The 15720-nt window shown below is 44.2% G+C and overlaps 1 protein-coding gene across 1 annotated transcript in view; it reads right to left on the bottom strand.

The window, feature by feature from the left end:
• Positions 1-15027, bottom strand: part of Dct (dopachrome tautomerase) — a 34814-nt gene extending 19787 nt beyond the window's left edge. The window contains exons 1-4 of the mRNA XM_059274284.1: positions 14095-15027; positions 5511-5810; positions 3220-3320; positions 2408-2574 (exon numbers count right to left, since the gene is read on the bottom strand). Of these exons, the coding sequence (XP_059130267.1) occupies positions 2408-2574; positions 3220-3320; positions 5511-5810; positions 14095-14389 (863 nt within the window). The 5' untranslated portion in view covers positions 14390-15027. The remainder of the gene's footprint in view (positions 1-2407; positions 2575-3219; positions 3321-5510; positions 5811-14094) is intronic.
• Between the last annotated feature and the right edge of the window lie 693 nt (positions 15028-15720).

The following is a 15720-nucleotide window of genomic DNA, read 5'->3' as shown; positions in this document are numbered from 1 at the left end:
TTGCCTTTCTTTGTAATTTTAATGGAAACAGCGTTGGTTGTAGTATTTTATTAAACTGTGTAAGAAGTTAAACCTCAAAAAAAAGTTGTAATAATTATTTAAAATAATAATTTTACAATTTTTACAAATAAGCTACAATGTGTAAATAATAATTTTTAGTTCACATACTTATTTATGTGAGTGTAAGCACACATGTGTGTAGGGGTCCACAAATCTGGGGATTATGTTTCCTTGGCGAGAAGCCAGCAAGCACCATGAGGCCTCTTAAGTCCCACCTCCTTGAATCTGGGTTTACAGACCTGCCTGGGATGCCCAGCTTACTATGTGGCTGCCGGAATTGGAACTCCAGTTTTCATGGTTTTTCATCAAGTACCTTAACCAGCATGTCTCCTCTGTAGGTCATGAAATAAAAATTTTTTAAAGTGGAAAATAAATGTCATATTGGGAACTGTGTGAACACGGTTGGGTATTAATAGTTAGGTGGTAAATGTGAGGCTGAGAGAGAGGGGTCACAACACGTGCTTCTGGTATCCTGAAATCTCACCATCAGAGTATTAATTCATGGACAGAGGCAGATTTTAAAGGCAGTGCTGCGTGGGTCTCAAACAGTGACGGAGAATAGTTGGCAAGTGGTGGATAGACTAACCACACAAGCAAAGATGGAGGACACCGGGACCCAGACACCAGCTAACAAAAAGCCTCCCAGGCATCATTTCCCAAGTGTGTTCCAGTGAGACAGTCCGCGAAATGAGTTCCAGATTCAGACATGTTTAGGTTCCCCTAGACGAATAATTCTATGTTCATCTATGGAGGCTACAAGATGTTCCAAGTAGTTTAAAACACACAGACACACACACACACACACACACACACACACACACACACACACACACACACACATTTTGAACTCAGTATTCTCCAGACTTATATGATCACAGAGATTTCTTTTCACATCACTTATGAACAGACAAAAGCATGATGAGAAATGGTGTTCTATGGGACGGAGTGAAACTGTGCAAAGGTATCTGGAATATCCTACTAATGAAGGCCTGGCCTGAGAGCTTCAGGAGGTGCGGAACACAGAGGATGGATCCCTGGGGCAGGACTGGGCCCTCAAGATGGCCACATGTCCAGGAGCAGTGCTGGCCAGGGAGGCAGCCCTGAGGTAATTGGATAACGGAGGATAGGGAGGCCCAGGAGTGCAACCAAAATGTGGGAATTTGGGAGAAAATAAATAAATGAAGGCAGGCGGAGTAGCCTCTTGGAGAATCTTTTTCTGAGACATAGTTGTTATCCCTTATCCACAATTTTGTTTTTCATGGTTAGTTACCTGCTGTCAACACTGGTCTAAAATATTCCTACAATGTGCTGAGAAACTACAGTATTTTGAAAGAAAAAGAGAGACCATGTTCACATCGATCTTACCTCAGAACACTATTAAATTGCACTATTTTATCGTTAGATATTATTGTGTATCTCTTACTGTACCTAATTCATAAATTAAATTGGATCGTAAGTAAGAAGACTCAGAGTGCATAGGTTTGTCACCGTCTGCGGTGTCTTGGAACAGGTCCCCACAGGTCAGACGGGCTGGTGAACTGCACCTGAAAGCACACTTTGAAGAAAGAATTCTTCCAGGACTCTGGGCCACCTACTCGCTCATGTGGCTTTCAAGGATTAAGATATATTTTTGAGCCTCCCACATCCCAAGGTCTGTGCTTCTGTCCCGTACAACTCCTCAGGGACCTGTGACCCAGGCACACCAGCTTACTTCCAGAAGCTTCTCTAGAATCATGTGTGGTGCCCCATCACCTAGAACCTACCATCTACCCACAGCTTCCTGGCCTTGCCCACATCTAGCTGGGGTCTATACCACCTTCTGAACCTTCAGCTCCATACTCTTGTGGACTTGTCCTGACTCTGTTCTCAGCTTCACACCATACACCACACACACACACACACACACACACACACACACACACACACACACACCTATTACAGAAGTCCTCAGACTGCTGGGTAATTCATTTACCACAAATCGATCTCTGTAAATACAGAATGCCTGGATCATTCACCCTTGTGTTCCCAGCACTGTGGCATCACCAAGAACATGCTTGATGCTCAGCACACACTGGCTGGATGCAGAACTGCTCCTGATTGTGTACTCATGCTCCTGGTCTCAAAATGATGCCCAAGCACACTCAACCTACTAACATGATTTCCATACTTTCACTTTTTAATTTGCGAGCTTTGAATGTTTAAATTCCTGCCTCCTGTGGAGAAACTGCTTTCAGGATCATGTAAACATAACTCTATGTACCACAGAGAGAGAAATATAAAGAAATGTAGTGTCTATCTCCCAGAACTAAGGGAAAACAGAGAGCTCTCGAGAGCTCCATTGCATTACCTGTCACACACAATCTCCCAGGTGGAGAATCTTGAATTCTGACTAATCAGGGTTGGGTCATCTTGTCTTGCTGCTCCAAGAAGCTCATCTGTGCATACATCACATTCAGTCTTCCCAGTTGCAAAGTTCCAGTACGGCAGAGCAAAGGACTCATTGCCAATGAGTCTCTAAAAGCAAAGGTAGGTCCCATCACTTTATGTATGTGTCAGATGCTACCCAAAGGCGTGTAAGGCAAAGACTGGCACGGTTCTTGGCCAATTTTAAAACAAAACTAGGAATACCAATCAGATACATTTTTTAAAAGTCAATATATAAAATATATTCGTATATGTCTACATAAATATGCAAATCTCACATATGCATTTGTGCATATGTGTAAGTAAGCACAATGCAGTTGTTCTGATTTGATACAGAAGGAAATCCCACCATTTGCAACAAAGTAGCTGAACCTAGAGGACATTATGCTAAGTGAAATAAACCACATTTAAAAAGAAAAATAATGCATAATCTCATGCACATGTGACATCTGAAAAAGGAACAATATCAAATGCATAGAACGTAGGGAGAACTGGGAAGATGAAAAAGTCTAAAGATCTACCTTACAACAGGGGTCAAAATTCACAACATCCTCAAACTTAGGTAGTTTGTCAAGAGAGCATAGTTTACTCAACACACACAGAAAGGAAAGCTATCTGAAATGCTGAGTGTATTAATTTTTCTTGACTAGTTATCACTGAAATAAGTATTTCAAACATCATGTATTCCTTAAATGCAAACACTTTTTAGATACTGAGTGCATGGTTTTGACCAACCTGGAGATCTCTTTCCAGCCACAACAAGTGGTATCTGTGCCAAGTGACAAATGCAGGCCCTTGGTGTGAGAAATCTATGGCCTTATAGGGGCGTCCTGGACCTAAAACAGTTGGGAAATGGAGATCAGAAAGTAGAATATTTAAGATGTTAAACCTTATCAGCAGCATGTCTGTGTCCAAGAAGCCCACGGTGTCTTAGTTTAAAAACATTTGTCTATTAAAAAGCAACAATAAGGATAATGATAAAGGAGTTTCATAAGCAATTAGCACTTTCACAAAATAGTTGCTTTCATTTCTCAAAAGTTTGAGTTTTTAGCAGAGAACCCAGAAACTCAAAGTCATTTTCAAGAGTCAGTGTCCTGTTACATGCTTTAATTCTTTCACAATAATACATTAAAATAAAATGCTGTCTGAAAGTGTCAATCATTAAGACCTAAATTAAGTGTATTTTAAAGATATTTTCTGACTTGTTCTTTATAATTGCATAAATTTATAACAGAGAGATTACTTAATAATGTAGCAACTTCAACCACACTTCGTGCTAATGCAGCAAGAAGAACTTTCACGGATTCTGCCTCACCCATCAATCACTTAGAACCACCAGCTGACAAGCGTGGTCACTGAGACCAGAAGAGAAAAAAATATGCTGGAACCAATTTAGCTGGCCACTGGAACTGCGAATTTTAGCGAAGCGCTTTGGGCAATTTCACGCCCTTCTTGGTGGCTGCCCCATCCTTCTTCTGCCTTTCATAGCAGCTTTTGATGGCACGCGGAAGCTTCAGCTCCTTAGTTCTTTCAAAGTACCTGTAACAACTTCAGAGAGCTGAACAGATATGAATATAAATTTAGTTCCTAGATAAGACCAGAAACTACAGCTTGCCTTTCCTCCTGAGAGGCTACCCTCTCATAAAGCAAAAATTCCTCAGAGTAAGGACAGGAAAGCGATAAAGCTTATAGCCAGAGGAGCCCCTCATCTATCGATAAAGGAAGATGGATGCTTTCCTGCGAGGCAGGTTTTAACAACGCTCGCACTGACAGCAGAGCCCCTACCCCTGCTCTCGGCCACAGAGCCTTTTTAGAAAATGTCTTTTGACTAAAGACAAGTTTCAAGTTTTCTACACAAAATTATGAGAAGGACATCAAAGGGTGGGAACTGGTGATGGGCGTGAAAGAGCGAGACACCAAGTGAGAATTGCACCAGCCCAAGTATGCGCGTTGATTTTGTCCACCCTGACCCCGGGGGGTGGGGGGGGTGGGGGTGCCTAGAAGTAGGGACAGCTGCAGAGACAGCCAAGTATGCAGACTGTTAGGAGAAGTTATGAGAAGAATCTGGAACGGATTCCCACTCTCCAGGAACAAACCAATGGCTTCTCCACAATCCATCGGAAACAGGGGATGGTCTGTCGCTATTTGATTAATGAAGCGCATGACCATCCACCTCCTGTGCCATAATCCACCCAGTCCCCAAGTTTCAGGTTCTGGGGGAGTCCTCAGTTCACAAGCAGCATTTTTTTTGTTATTGTTGTGGAAGCGGGGGAACACACGCGCTACAGCGTAAGTGTGGGTGTCAAAGGACAACTTTGCGGAACCCGAGGAGCCTCCCAGCATTTTGGAATTGTGTCGTCAAGGAAAAGTTTACGCCAAGCCATAGCAACGTAGAGTTCTTCTTGCCTAGCCTTGTGTATAATCATGCCTATGCTGGACGCTTATGGCCAGCAAGAAGGTGCCCCGAAACCCACATCAAAGTGGAAGGGGAGAACCGTGGTGGTAGGCAGAAGCCGCCTTCCTACCAGGAAGCAACTTCGGGAAAGCTTCCAACTGATAGTCTGCAGATGGATGAGTTGAAGGAGCCCCCGCGATTCCAGCGCAGACACTGCAGCTCTGAACAAGGCAATGCTGTGAGCCTGGCATATGTTCAGTTAATTCTCTAATTTGAAGAAAAGGCCAGAGCCAGCCTTCAAGCCAAAGTTGATTTTTTTTTTTTCTGGAATCAAAAGGAATTTGCCTCCACTTTACCAGCTCATGCCTTTGAGGATTAAGTTTCACAGAGAGCTAAGATTAGGCTTTGAACCAGGAATATAAGCTAGGAGAGGTTTGAAGTGTCTGCAGAACAAGGAAGAAATGGCCCTATTTGAAGTACAGGCGGTGTTTGGTATTTCTGCCAGTCCGAAAAGGAACCTCGCTTGAGGTTGCTTCCCCGTTAATTAACTTGTATCAAATGACTTCCACCCCATACCCAACCCAGTCGCAAGCCTCTAATAATGGATGTTAAGTCAATGGGGAAAACCCACCTAATAATGTGTCTCGAACAGAATAATAATGGAGCCAGACAAAAAAGTCATACACGCTGCAGTTGGCGATCTGTGGCTGGGTTCCGTTGGGTCCAAGCAGTCCCAGCCAGTGCTGTGTGGTGATGACGTAGTCTGGATGGACACTCTTCTTCGCCAGGTCTAAGGCGTTCAGGAACTGCTCCCTCTCCTGAGGAGTCAGGGAATGGATATTCCGCCGTAGGACAGGTGGCTTCTTCTGGTCACAACTGGGGCCGGTCCAGCCAAACTTGCAACCTCCACAATTATAACCAGCAAAGTTTCCTGATTTGTAAAAGGGGGGAAATGGGGAGTGGGGATGAGGTTATATACTTTGGAAGAAACTTTTCAGTTTAATTTCAGGTAGAAGGGAAGAGAATAGATGTTACAACGGGCCAAGAAGGGCCCTGAGGCATGAGGGAAGACCATGCCACCACAGAGAGAAAACGCAGGACAGGGCAGGGCCTCCAAGAACCCGGCCCCGGGCTGCTGCCTTGTTCTTGGACTTGCGGCCTCCATTACTACATGCCAATCTTTCTTATCTTTAAAGCAAAAGAGGAGGAGGAGAAAGAAGAAAAAGAGGCGAAGGATCTCGTTCCCAGGACCTCAGCATGTGTCTAGTTTTGGAAATCACGTTTTCAAAATGGCAATTAAGGCAAAATGAGAGTACTGGAGCAGCCACTACCCAGTATGACTGCAATCACCGTGCTCACGGAGGGAGGACTGCATGCAGACCCAGGGAGATCAAGGAAGCCAACGGAAGAAATGTCAGAGGACGCCAGCCCCGCTCACACCTTGTTCTCAGGCTTCCACCTCCAGAACTAGTAGGAAACAACTGCTGTTCCTTCTGTCAGACAGTTTGCAATGATTTGTTGCAGTAGCCCCAGCGAAGGCACTCTCCTGCCTCTTGTGTCCTGGACCTCTCTCTTCTAACACCCTCTCCGTACCCCAACCTGCCATGATCTTGCTAAGCTCTGCTGTCCACGCAGCCCGCACCACTGGGCCAGCACAGACTGATCCATTGACTTAATAATGCAGGAGGCAAAAGCAGGTGGGTCTCTGTGAGTTCGAGGCCAGCCTGGTCTACTAGTGAGTTCCAGAATAAGACAGCCAGGGATATACTTAGAAACCCTGTCTTGAAAATAATAATAATATCAAACAAGCTGACGTCCAGCATTTGAGTGGCATCTAACTTTAAAAATGCTGGTTTATTTCACAAAGGGGAAAGCACTAAGACAAAAATCAATGGTGCCTGGCAGATCATAAAAGTGAATTAAAGATCGTGGTGTCAAGAGGTGCAAATCCTTTAGAATCTGCTGTCTGCCACAAAACACCTGTGCTTTCCCATACCCGAGGGACAAGAACCAGTGAGCAAGCTCTAAGACATCCCTGAGGACTGGTGGCTAAGTCTACGTTCCTTATCTGCCTTTCCGTCTCGTACCTGTCGGGTTACTCTGGACATAACCAGCTCCTCATCCTTTAGGTGCTGATACAGCTGAGAGGCAAAGTTCAGCTATTATTCCCACAAGAAGATGAAGGTGCTTATCTCCAGAACATTAAAGTGATTCCAAGTATGTGATACTGATGACCAGCTCCCTGCTCAGCCTCTGCCTCCATCTCACACCCCCACAACTATTACCTGTTCTTTCTTGTGCCTGAAACTCTTTTCCTAACCTTCCTAAATCCTTCCCTGTGTGAGCTACCTACCCCTCCTTTTATCGTCATGATAGATCTTCTCTATACCATGTTCTGGCAGAACTGGTTGAAGAGGTGTGGAACCAGAGCTTAGCACATGCTGGGCATGTGCTCTGGCACTAAGCGGCACTCCCAGCCTGCGTCCCAGCAAGACAGAAGGACCTGAGCTGTGTTCATCAGCCACTTGGACTCCCTTTATTTAATTATTTATTTTTAAGCATCAAAAAGACATGGCTCAGTGGTGGAGCTCTTGGTTTCTAAGCCCAGCATCATCAGGACAAAAAAAAGAGAAAGAAAATACCTATCACCCACTGGGGTAGCTTTTACAGGAATAGCTTCTTTTTTTGAGAAGCGATAAAATAAAATTTTATGTCTGAAGAATACTTACTACTCAATTGAGCTCTCAGTCCAACTTTCAGCTGTTTTTTAAAGTCTGCTCAGAAAGTGCACAGTCATCTATGGGACGACTTCAACGGGAAAACCCAAGACCAGTGTGGGGCGGGATGCCAACAGTGGTCGACAGGGAGGAACGTACAAAGGCAAAGGATACGTGTGCCTTTTGCTCTCAGTGTGTGTGTGTGTGTTGTTGTTGTTGTTGTTGCTGTGTTCATACATGTTTATGTGGGTTTGTGTACTTGTGTGCATTTGTGCAGAGGTCGACATCAAGTGTCCCCTCTTACTCTCCACTTTATTTTTGAAACACTCTCTCACTGAACCTAGGGCTCACCAGTTCAGCTAGACTGTCTGTCTGGCCAACAAGCTCCAAGAGCTCATCTGCCTCTACCTCCCCAGCACTGGAATTGCAAGTGCACATGGAAGCTGGAGAGACGGTTCAGAGGACCCAGGTTTAGTTCCAAGCGTACACATGGGAGTTCACAACTGTCAGTCACTCCCGCTCCAAGGGATCTGATGTCGTCCTCCTCTGCCTCCACAATCTTCCGTGCATGCCTGGTGCCCACATCTACATGCAAGCAAGCACTCATAGACATAAAATAAAAATAAATAAATATTTTTAAAAATAACGAAGTTTTTGGGGAGCCCTGAGGGAAATGCAAAGCAGTCAGTCCAGTTGTCTAAAGACACTGCCTGGCTCATCATGCTTACTGGACCTTAATGAATCAGACAGAGACCCAAATGATAAGCACTAGGATCAAAACTTGAAAGTTTTAACACTTCAAAGTTGATAGTTGGCATTATGCTATCTTAAATAAAACAGTCTCATTCATAAAATAAATCAATAAAGTCAAAACAGAAAGTCAACAAAGTTCTGTTTATCTCACTAATACTTTCCTACAAATATTAAAATTAAATCATTAAAAAGTTAAAAGTTAGGTATAAAAAGGTTTTGTTAAGTACACATTGAGCCTGGCTTTCTGCGTGGTTGCTGGGGATCCCACCTCAGGTCCTCATGGCAGCATGGCACATGCTTTAACAGCTGAGCCATCCCCACAATTCCTTCCATTCAGTTATTTCTGTGGACTAAAAACAATCCTAAAAATATTTTAAATAGTAAGAAAAAAGACACTTAAATTTTATAGCACTCTTATATTAAAAGACCTAAAAATACTTTTGACTCTTGAGGTCTGAACTTGAGTTATTCATAGTTTGTGCTATGATTTCTACACAATGTTGCTTCTTTATGATTCTCCTGGTTGGTGGAAATACTATCATCAACAACTGTCTTCCTCATTTATTTATGCAACAAATAATTTACTGAACATCTACAACCTAATTCCCATCAATGCTGAACAAGGGATCATGACATGAAGGTGGGTCATATATGGCAGGAGATACATCGGAAATCTCTATACTTTTGACTTAATTTTTACCTGAACTTAATTCTAAAACATAGTCTTTCCTGGGGGGAGCAAAAATGGAGAGTTGGGGTTTCTGGAAGTTGGGGTATGTAAGATTAACATGCATTTTTCACTTGTATGATGTTGCCAAATAATAAATAAAAGATATTCTACTTTTAAAAATAGTCTTAAAACAAGTTTCAATATGCCTTCCTCTGTCCCCACAGCTTTTTATGTTTTTAAACAACTGGCCTTTGAGCTGGACCTCTCAGCTTGCCATATCAAAATAAGAGTTCTGCTCCACAGAGTTCTTGTGAAAAATAAGTGTATTGTTATAGACCACAGAGAATGGCATCTGGGGCCCAACAAGCTCCATTCTAAGTGTTATGTTGATAGTCTTGGGAAATTCCACTTTTCAAATATCAGAGCAATAACTTGTCTTCACTTATCCCTATTGCTAACCCTTGAACATTGTGTCCATTGCCCTCTTTCTACCCCAAACGGGATAACACAGTGCTAATAAATGCCACTTGAGGGATGGAGGGAACACTGAAAATTGGAAAAGGGCATTTTTTAGGCACTGGGGAATACAGATACAAATAAGGCTACACTGCAGAGTAGAGGAAATGAGGGAGGTGTGCACCATGAGACATCAACCCAACCGGAACTGCAGAAGTCAAAACAGAAAATTGAGTGTTGTGATCTGACAGAAGACAAAACAATGTTCCTGACTTAGGAGAACACAACACTGCTACACAGCCAAGGTGAGCACAGAACTGTAAGGGGAGCAGACACACACACATGCACGCATGCATGCACGCGCGCGCGCGCGCGCGCGCGCGCGCGCACACACACACACACACACACACACACACGGTCAACCACTCACCAGAAAGCACTTGCTACTTGTCATGTATAATTCAGAAGTTTACTCAGTTAAAAAATTCCTTTTCTATATGTACATCAGGTCCCTTCCATTTTTTGGCTTACAGACCTGGCCTATAGAATTTATCAAAATACTAAAAATTAGAAAAATATTATGTGCCAGCCTGGCACGCATGGTGAGTATTTCTTCAGATTTTCTGGTTGTATCTTGCACCAGCTTAATACGAGTCACTCCTTTCATTCATGCATCAGTTGTAAGAAACACAAATGGAACACATTAAGAAAAAAAAATATGTTTTTTTTGTTGTTGTTGTTGTTGCTATTGGGGACCAGGGAAGGGAGAGGGGGATGATTCCAATCTATCTCACATTGAGTGTGTTCTTGAGCAAAAATTCCATTAAAAGAATCAAAACCCTCTCCTGACTTAAAACTAAGATGAGGAGAGTGAAAACATCCACACACCACATGTCCCTACATGCACTGCACGGCTCAAACTCAAAACGCTATTAGACTAACTAAGCTTAACGAGGACCGATTAGTGAGTTTACAAGGAAGTCTAAATAGCCTATTCCTTTTAATTAGAGATTCTATTATTTTAATAACAATACTTTATACTCACACAGACTCTTTCATCTGCAGAGCTCAAAAAGATTTTACAAGTGTGGGTTCATCATTATCCCCATTTCAGAGATTGGAAAATGAGGCGTTTAGTCACTTGTACAAACAAGAAGCTCTCAGCCAACTGTTCAAAAACTATTTGGTGCCCCAAGATTTCAAAAGCCCAAAGATCCAGCTGCAACTGGCATCTGCTCATCAATGCTAACTGTCAGGTGAGCCCCAGAACGTGCTGGCCAGTGCAGAAGTCTCCTGACTTTTACATTGAGTTCTTTGCAATTACACTCAGCAATTTTTTTCCCAATGTATCACAATAAAGAATAGAAAAATGTTCTATAGAGAATTGGGGCACAGAATTTGTTTATTTTAGTTTAGTTTTTTAGTTTTCCCTTATGAGCTAAAAGGTTCCGTTACCAGTCTATAGTAGCAAGCTTGGAGTCATTTATTTTCTCAATGAATCAGCAAATGCAAAGTCACTAGCACTCTGCTGGCCAGATGCTAATTTCCATCTCTGCCTTAGAAACTTCAGGATGGCCAGGAGAGTCCCAGGTACTCCATTTGCAAGTGGTTTTGAAGGCTCCCAGAGCCAAGGGCCTTTGGGATGCTCAAAGTCAGATATAAACTCCACAGAATATCTGAAACATACGAAAACACTACCCAAAGAAGGCAAATCACTCACTCTTTAAGGAGGAAACATAGAAGATCATGTGTCTGTCTTTGAAACATCTGACATGTCACAGAATGACAAGTACATACACAAAGCAGCTTTCTGTTGCAAGTCTCTAAGACTTAGTCTTGTGTCTCAAGACTCAGGGAAACAGACCATCCAACCGACAAAAACAGAGAAAGGGGCTGTCGATGCAGCTCAGTGGCAGATTGTCTGCTTATGGTATGTAAGCCCTGGGTTCAACTTCCAGAATTTCAAAAAAAAAAAAAGTTTTGTTTTGTTTTGTTTTGTTTTTTAGTAAGTTGGAAAAGGAGGAGGAAGAGGTGTTGGGACCATCATCTACCTCTTACAACCTGTGCATGGACCTGAAGACACTGTGCTCAGTGAAACCATCCCCCACTGTACAATAATGCCAGGCTCCTCCTAAGTGAGGAGTCTATAAAGCGGTCAGCTAACCAGAAAGGACAGAAGCATGATGGTCACAAGGGACGAGGGCGGAGGAGGAAACGTAGAGGCTCATTTGATGAGAACCGTTACAGTGACACACGGTGACTATGTTTTGGGTATCCACTCTAGAGTACGGTTAAAGATAAGGTTTTGTACACGTAAGAACATGCTAGCAGGCTAAAGCTCGTGTTACGTATTCCTGCAAAACCACAAAGTCAAGAAAGACGAGGAAACTTCTTGGAGGTGGTGGACATGTTCCTTACCTTGATTACTGTAAAAGGAACAGAAAAGCATATAGCTTATTAAATTGTACATATTGATTGTGTGCAGAACTCTGTATGGCAACTGTGCTTTTTTATCTTTGTGTATGTATGTATTTGGGTGTTTCGTCCGAGAGTACATCTGCACACCTGAAGAGGGCATCAGATCCCATGGGACTAGTTATAGATGGCTGTGGGCCACCATGAGGTTGCTGGGAATTGAACTCAGAACCTCTGGTAGAACACCCAGTGCTCTTAACCACTGAGCCATCTCTTCAGCCCCCAGCAATTATACTTCTTAAAGCTAGATGAAAGGAATAATCTATCAAACTAAATATTAGGAGCTGCAGATCTTAAGCAACCTTAACCCATGTGCACGCAGTACAGAATGAGCGGCGGCGGGGGAGCTGGAGGCAAATGAACCCTAGAAAGGAGGTAAATCACAGGCAGAGGATGGACCCTCGAGGGTAGTCCTGGTGATCAGCGGTGGGAGAGGGGGCTGAGCACCTTGAGGAAGCCCTGCTGCTAGGGATTGGCCTCTGGAAATGTGAAGTCTTTACTGAATCTGAAACTTGAGGCCAGGCACTACTCCTGACCCATTGCCTCTTGGAACAGTAGCTCCTGTTTCATTCTGAAAGTATGTTGCTCTGACCCCAGCTGCTATCCCTTCTTGATGAATATTCAAAATACTTCCTCAACCAAAAAAGAGCAAGCGTGCTTTCTAGTCTGCTGTGTCCTGTGGTTTCCCCGTCCACTTTCTAAAAGCAAATGTGCTTCACTATCCAAGAGAAAACTATACAGATGGGGTAAGATGATCGACCTGTTCTACCTGACCTGCTAAAGCATTCTGCCCCTCTGAAACAGAGATGCTCAGGGTTTGAAAGACACGGTGTTTTGTCATCTACTGACAGGGAATGATTGCCATAGACGCTCTGGAGGTTCGGGGCAAATGTTACCCATGTTAGTGTGGTTTCCAGTACCACAAGTGTGGAATCCAATGTGCCCCCCATGGGACTGAAAACCTATGAAGCGATGTCTATTGAAGCAAATGCTTCAATGGCTCAAAAAATGGATAATACATATTCAATATGCTATCATAACTTGTCACAATTGGTATGTACGGCAAACTAGGACCTGAAAATGCCCTTGACTCACATAATTTAAAATAATTACAAGGACTGTGGATGTAGTTCAGTGTTAGAGCACTCTCCTGGCATACACAAGGTCCTAGGTTCGATCTCTCTTCTAACATAACAGTAAGTACATCATAACAAAACAAAAAGCTGGACTGTCTGTACTCTCCTATGTGTTAGCAGCACGTGAGGAAGCAGAAATATGCCAGGAGGGAAGGCTGTGTGCAGCGGGCTACTGAGGGACAACGGCCGAGGTCCTTGGTGGAGCTGCGGCTTGCAGGATTTTGGTTTTTCAGACTCCCTGTCAGACATTGAGAGTTCATCTCAGTTGTGCCTGGTTTCTGGAAACCAGAAGAGGTGAGACAGAGGAAGATTTAAGAAAGGCAGAGAAAATGAAGATCTCAAAGAAACAAGTATTGGGAGAGACCGGGTTGTAAAGAAAGGACAGTGAACAGCTCTGAGAGCGGCCCAGGCGGAACTCAGGTGGAACTCAGGTAGAAGGAAGCCACTGATCCCTCGTAACACCTCACTGAAGAAGCTGCTTTGCCCCGTCTCCCCAACTTTGCCAAAACTACAGTCCAGTCCTGGCTTGAACAAGGCAGATAGACCCTGTTAGTGGTCTCTTCAGATCATGAGAACTGCTGAGGCCAGGACTCCGCAGCACCTGCCTCTTCTGCTGCCTGCGGATGCCAAGCCGCACCCAACGTCTCAGCAAGTGTGAACCCATTGCAGGAGAGGCCCCGAACCATCTTGAAAGGACTTGTTCTAGTTTCAAAGCAGGCTCTCCATCTCTGTAGCCTCCCCTCCCAACAAACAAGCCAAAGGTATGTTGGCAAGTGTTCAGAAATTCAGGCTTGGCCCACATAATGTTGATTTAGTTTTCATAAGCACATGTACGGGGTGTGAAAGATGTAAGCAGTCCATCAGCCTTACCGAACAGACTGGCCACGGAAACAGCTAGACTAACAGTTTGTCACCCGTCGTCTCTCCCTCAGAAGGGACTGTTTTCCCAGTGAGGAGTCTCCACCAAGTTCAGATCCAGAGTGAAGCGGCGCTGCCCCAGGGCCTCACCTGTGCACTTGCACGTCCGGTTGAAGAATTTTCTTGGCCACTGCTCACGGTCATCCTGGTTTCGAAGGACATACGGGCCACTCCAGGGCCTGGTGTCTGTCTGCACCTCTGTGCACTGGCCCCGCCCCTCTTGAGACCCACAGATGTTGGCCGGCTCGGGGCCCAGAGGCGGGCAGCACTCTTTGTTCAGCACACCATCCAAGGTCATGCAGACCCGGGGAAACTGAGCCCGAACTCCAAGCAGAATTCCACAGCCCAGGCAGCCCAGCAGAAGCCCCCACTGCACAAAACCCATGTCTTCTTAACTGGGAGACCTGGCTAGGCTTCCCACCTGTTTTCTGTCCAGTTTTCCCCCTTGTCTTTCACTGCTGGGTTCTGGCGCACTCGCTCACTCAAACCTCCTTTTCTTTTATTTTGTTTCGTTTTTTAGTGCTAACTCTTTCCAATCCCCTCTCAAAATTCCCACCTGAATCACAGAACCTGCATGTGTGCACATGCGTACATGCCCATGCACATGCTATTTTATGTGACTCAGACAACTAACACAAATTTAATTTCAGCAGAAGCTCCTCTAACATCAAATTTAATGAGGGGAGCGCTTCTCGCCAGCTCTCCCCGTTAAATCAGGCTCTGTCTAATTGAGTTAATTTAGAGTGCTCCAGCCATACTGCTTATTATGCTGCCTTCCTAAGCCCCCTCCTTCTCTCCTTAGCCCTTGACTTTAATTGCCTTGAACTCAGTTCAAAAGCCAAGCACCGTTCTGCCTTTATTCTCTCTGGCTTGCCAAGCCACGGGGCCTGGTGGGGTTTGGGGGAAGGCTGGGAGAAGCCGTCATTAGGGGGATTATAACTAGAGAAATCCTCTTTGTTAGCACATGACCCTAAGTGCACAATGAAGCTGATAAAGTGTCTGGCTTTGTGTCAGGAGGGCAAAATCAGCCTCTTTATTGGGCTCATGTGTCCCAGCCAAGCTTGTGACCTCAGACTTCCCAGTGCGTCAATAGAAGCAGTGAGCATTCCGTCAAAGGCCCTTTACAGACCTGTGCATCGCTAAGCACGTCTCCCTCATGACTGCTTACTGACATGGGAGAGAGACCGCCACAGGAGATCATGCAGCCCCTGAAATAAAGAAACGTTTATTTAAGGCCGTGTACAAGGAACTGCTTTGTTGTACAATTAGGAATCCTCTTGCCTCCAGATAATAACCTCTTCTTCTCTTGTTTAGCACATCCGTACAGGAGCTTTTTTTTTTTAATTTACATGGAAGAATATGCTACCAACGATTCACAATTATCACCATCTTGCTGTAAAGAAGGCAATGGGACAAACCAGAATGAGGTTTGCAAGGGATTCTTTTGATTGCATTAAAGTTTGGCACAATCAAGCTTAAATTTAGGAAGCAATGATCCTACTGCTTCTTCTGGGGGTAGCATGGGAGTGTGCAGTCGGGCAATGGTGGCCGTTTGTCAGAGTGCTTGTTCCTTCACGGTAGAGAAAGGACTGTCTTGGTGCTGTGAGATCTATACAAATTACAGAGTTGAAATTGCCCCAGCTGGAGGCTAAGAATACCTGATGCATGGACATAAAGTACCTAGTATTAAATTTCAGAGAAATTCTTAAGGTTGAG

This window comes from Peromyscus eremicus, chromosome 9, assembly GCF_949786415.1.
Source record: "Peromyscus eremicus chromosome 9, PerEre_H2_v1, whole genome shotgun sequence".
Taxonomy (NCBI): Eukaryota; Metazoa; Chordata; class Mammalia; order Rodentia; family Cricetidae; genus Peromyscus; species Peromyscus eremicus.
The sequence above is the reverse complement of the archived record's forward strand: the minus strand, read 5'-3'. Positions and strand labels throughout refer to the sequence as shown.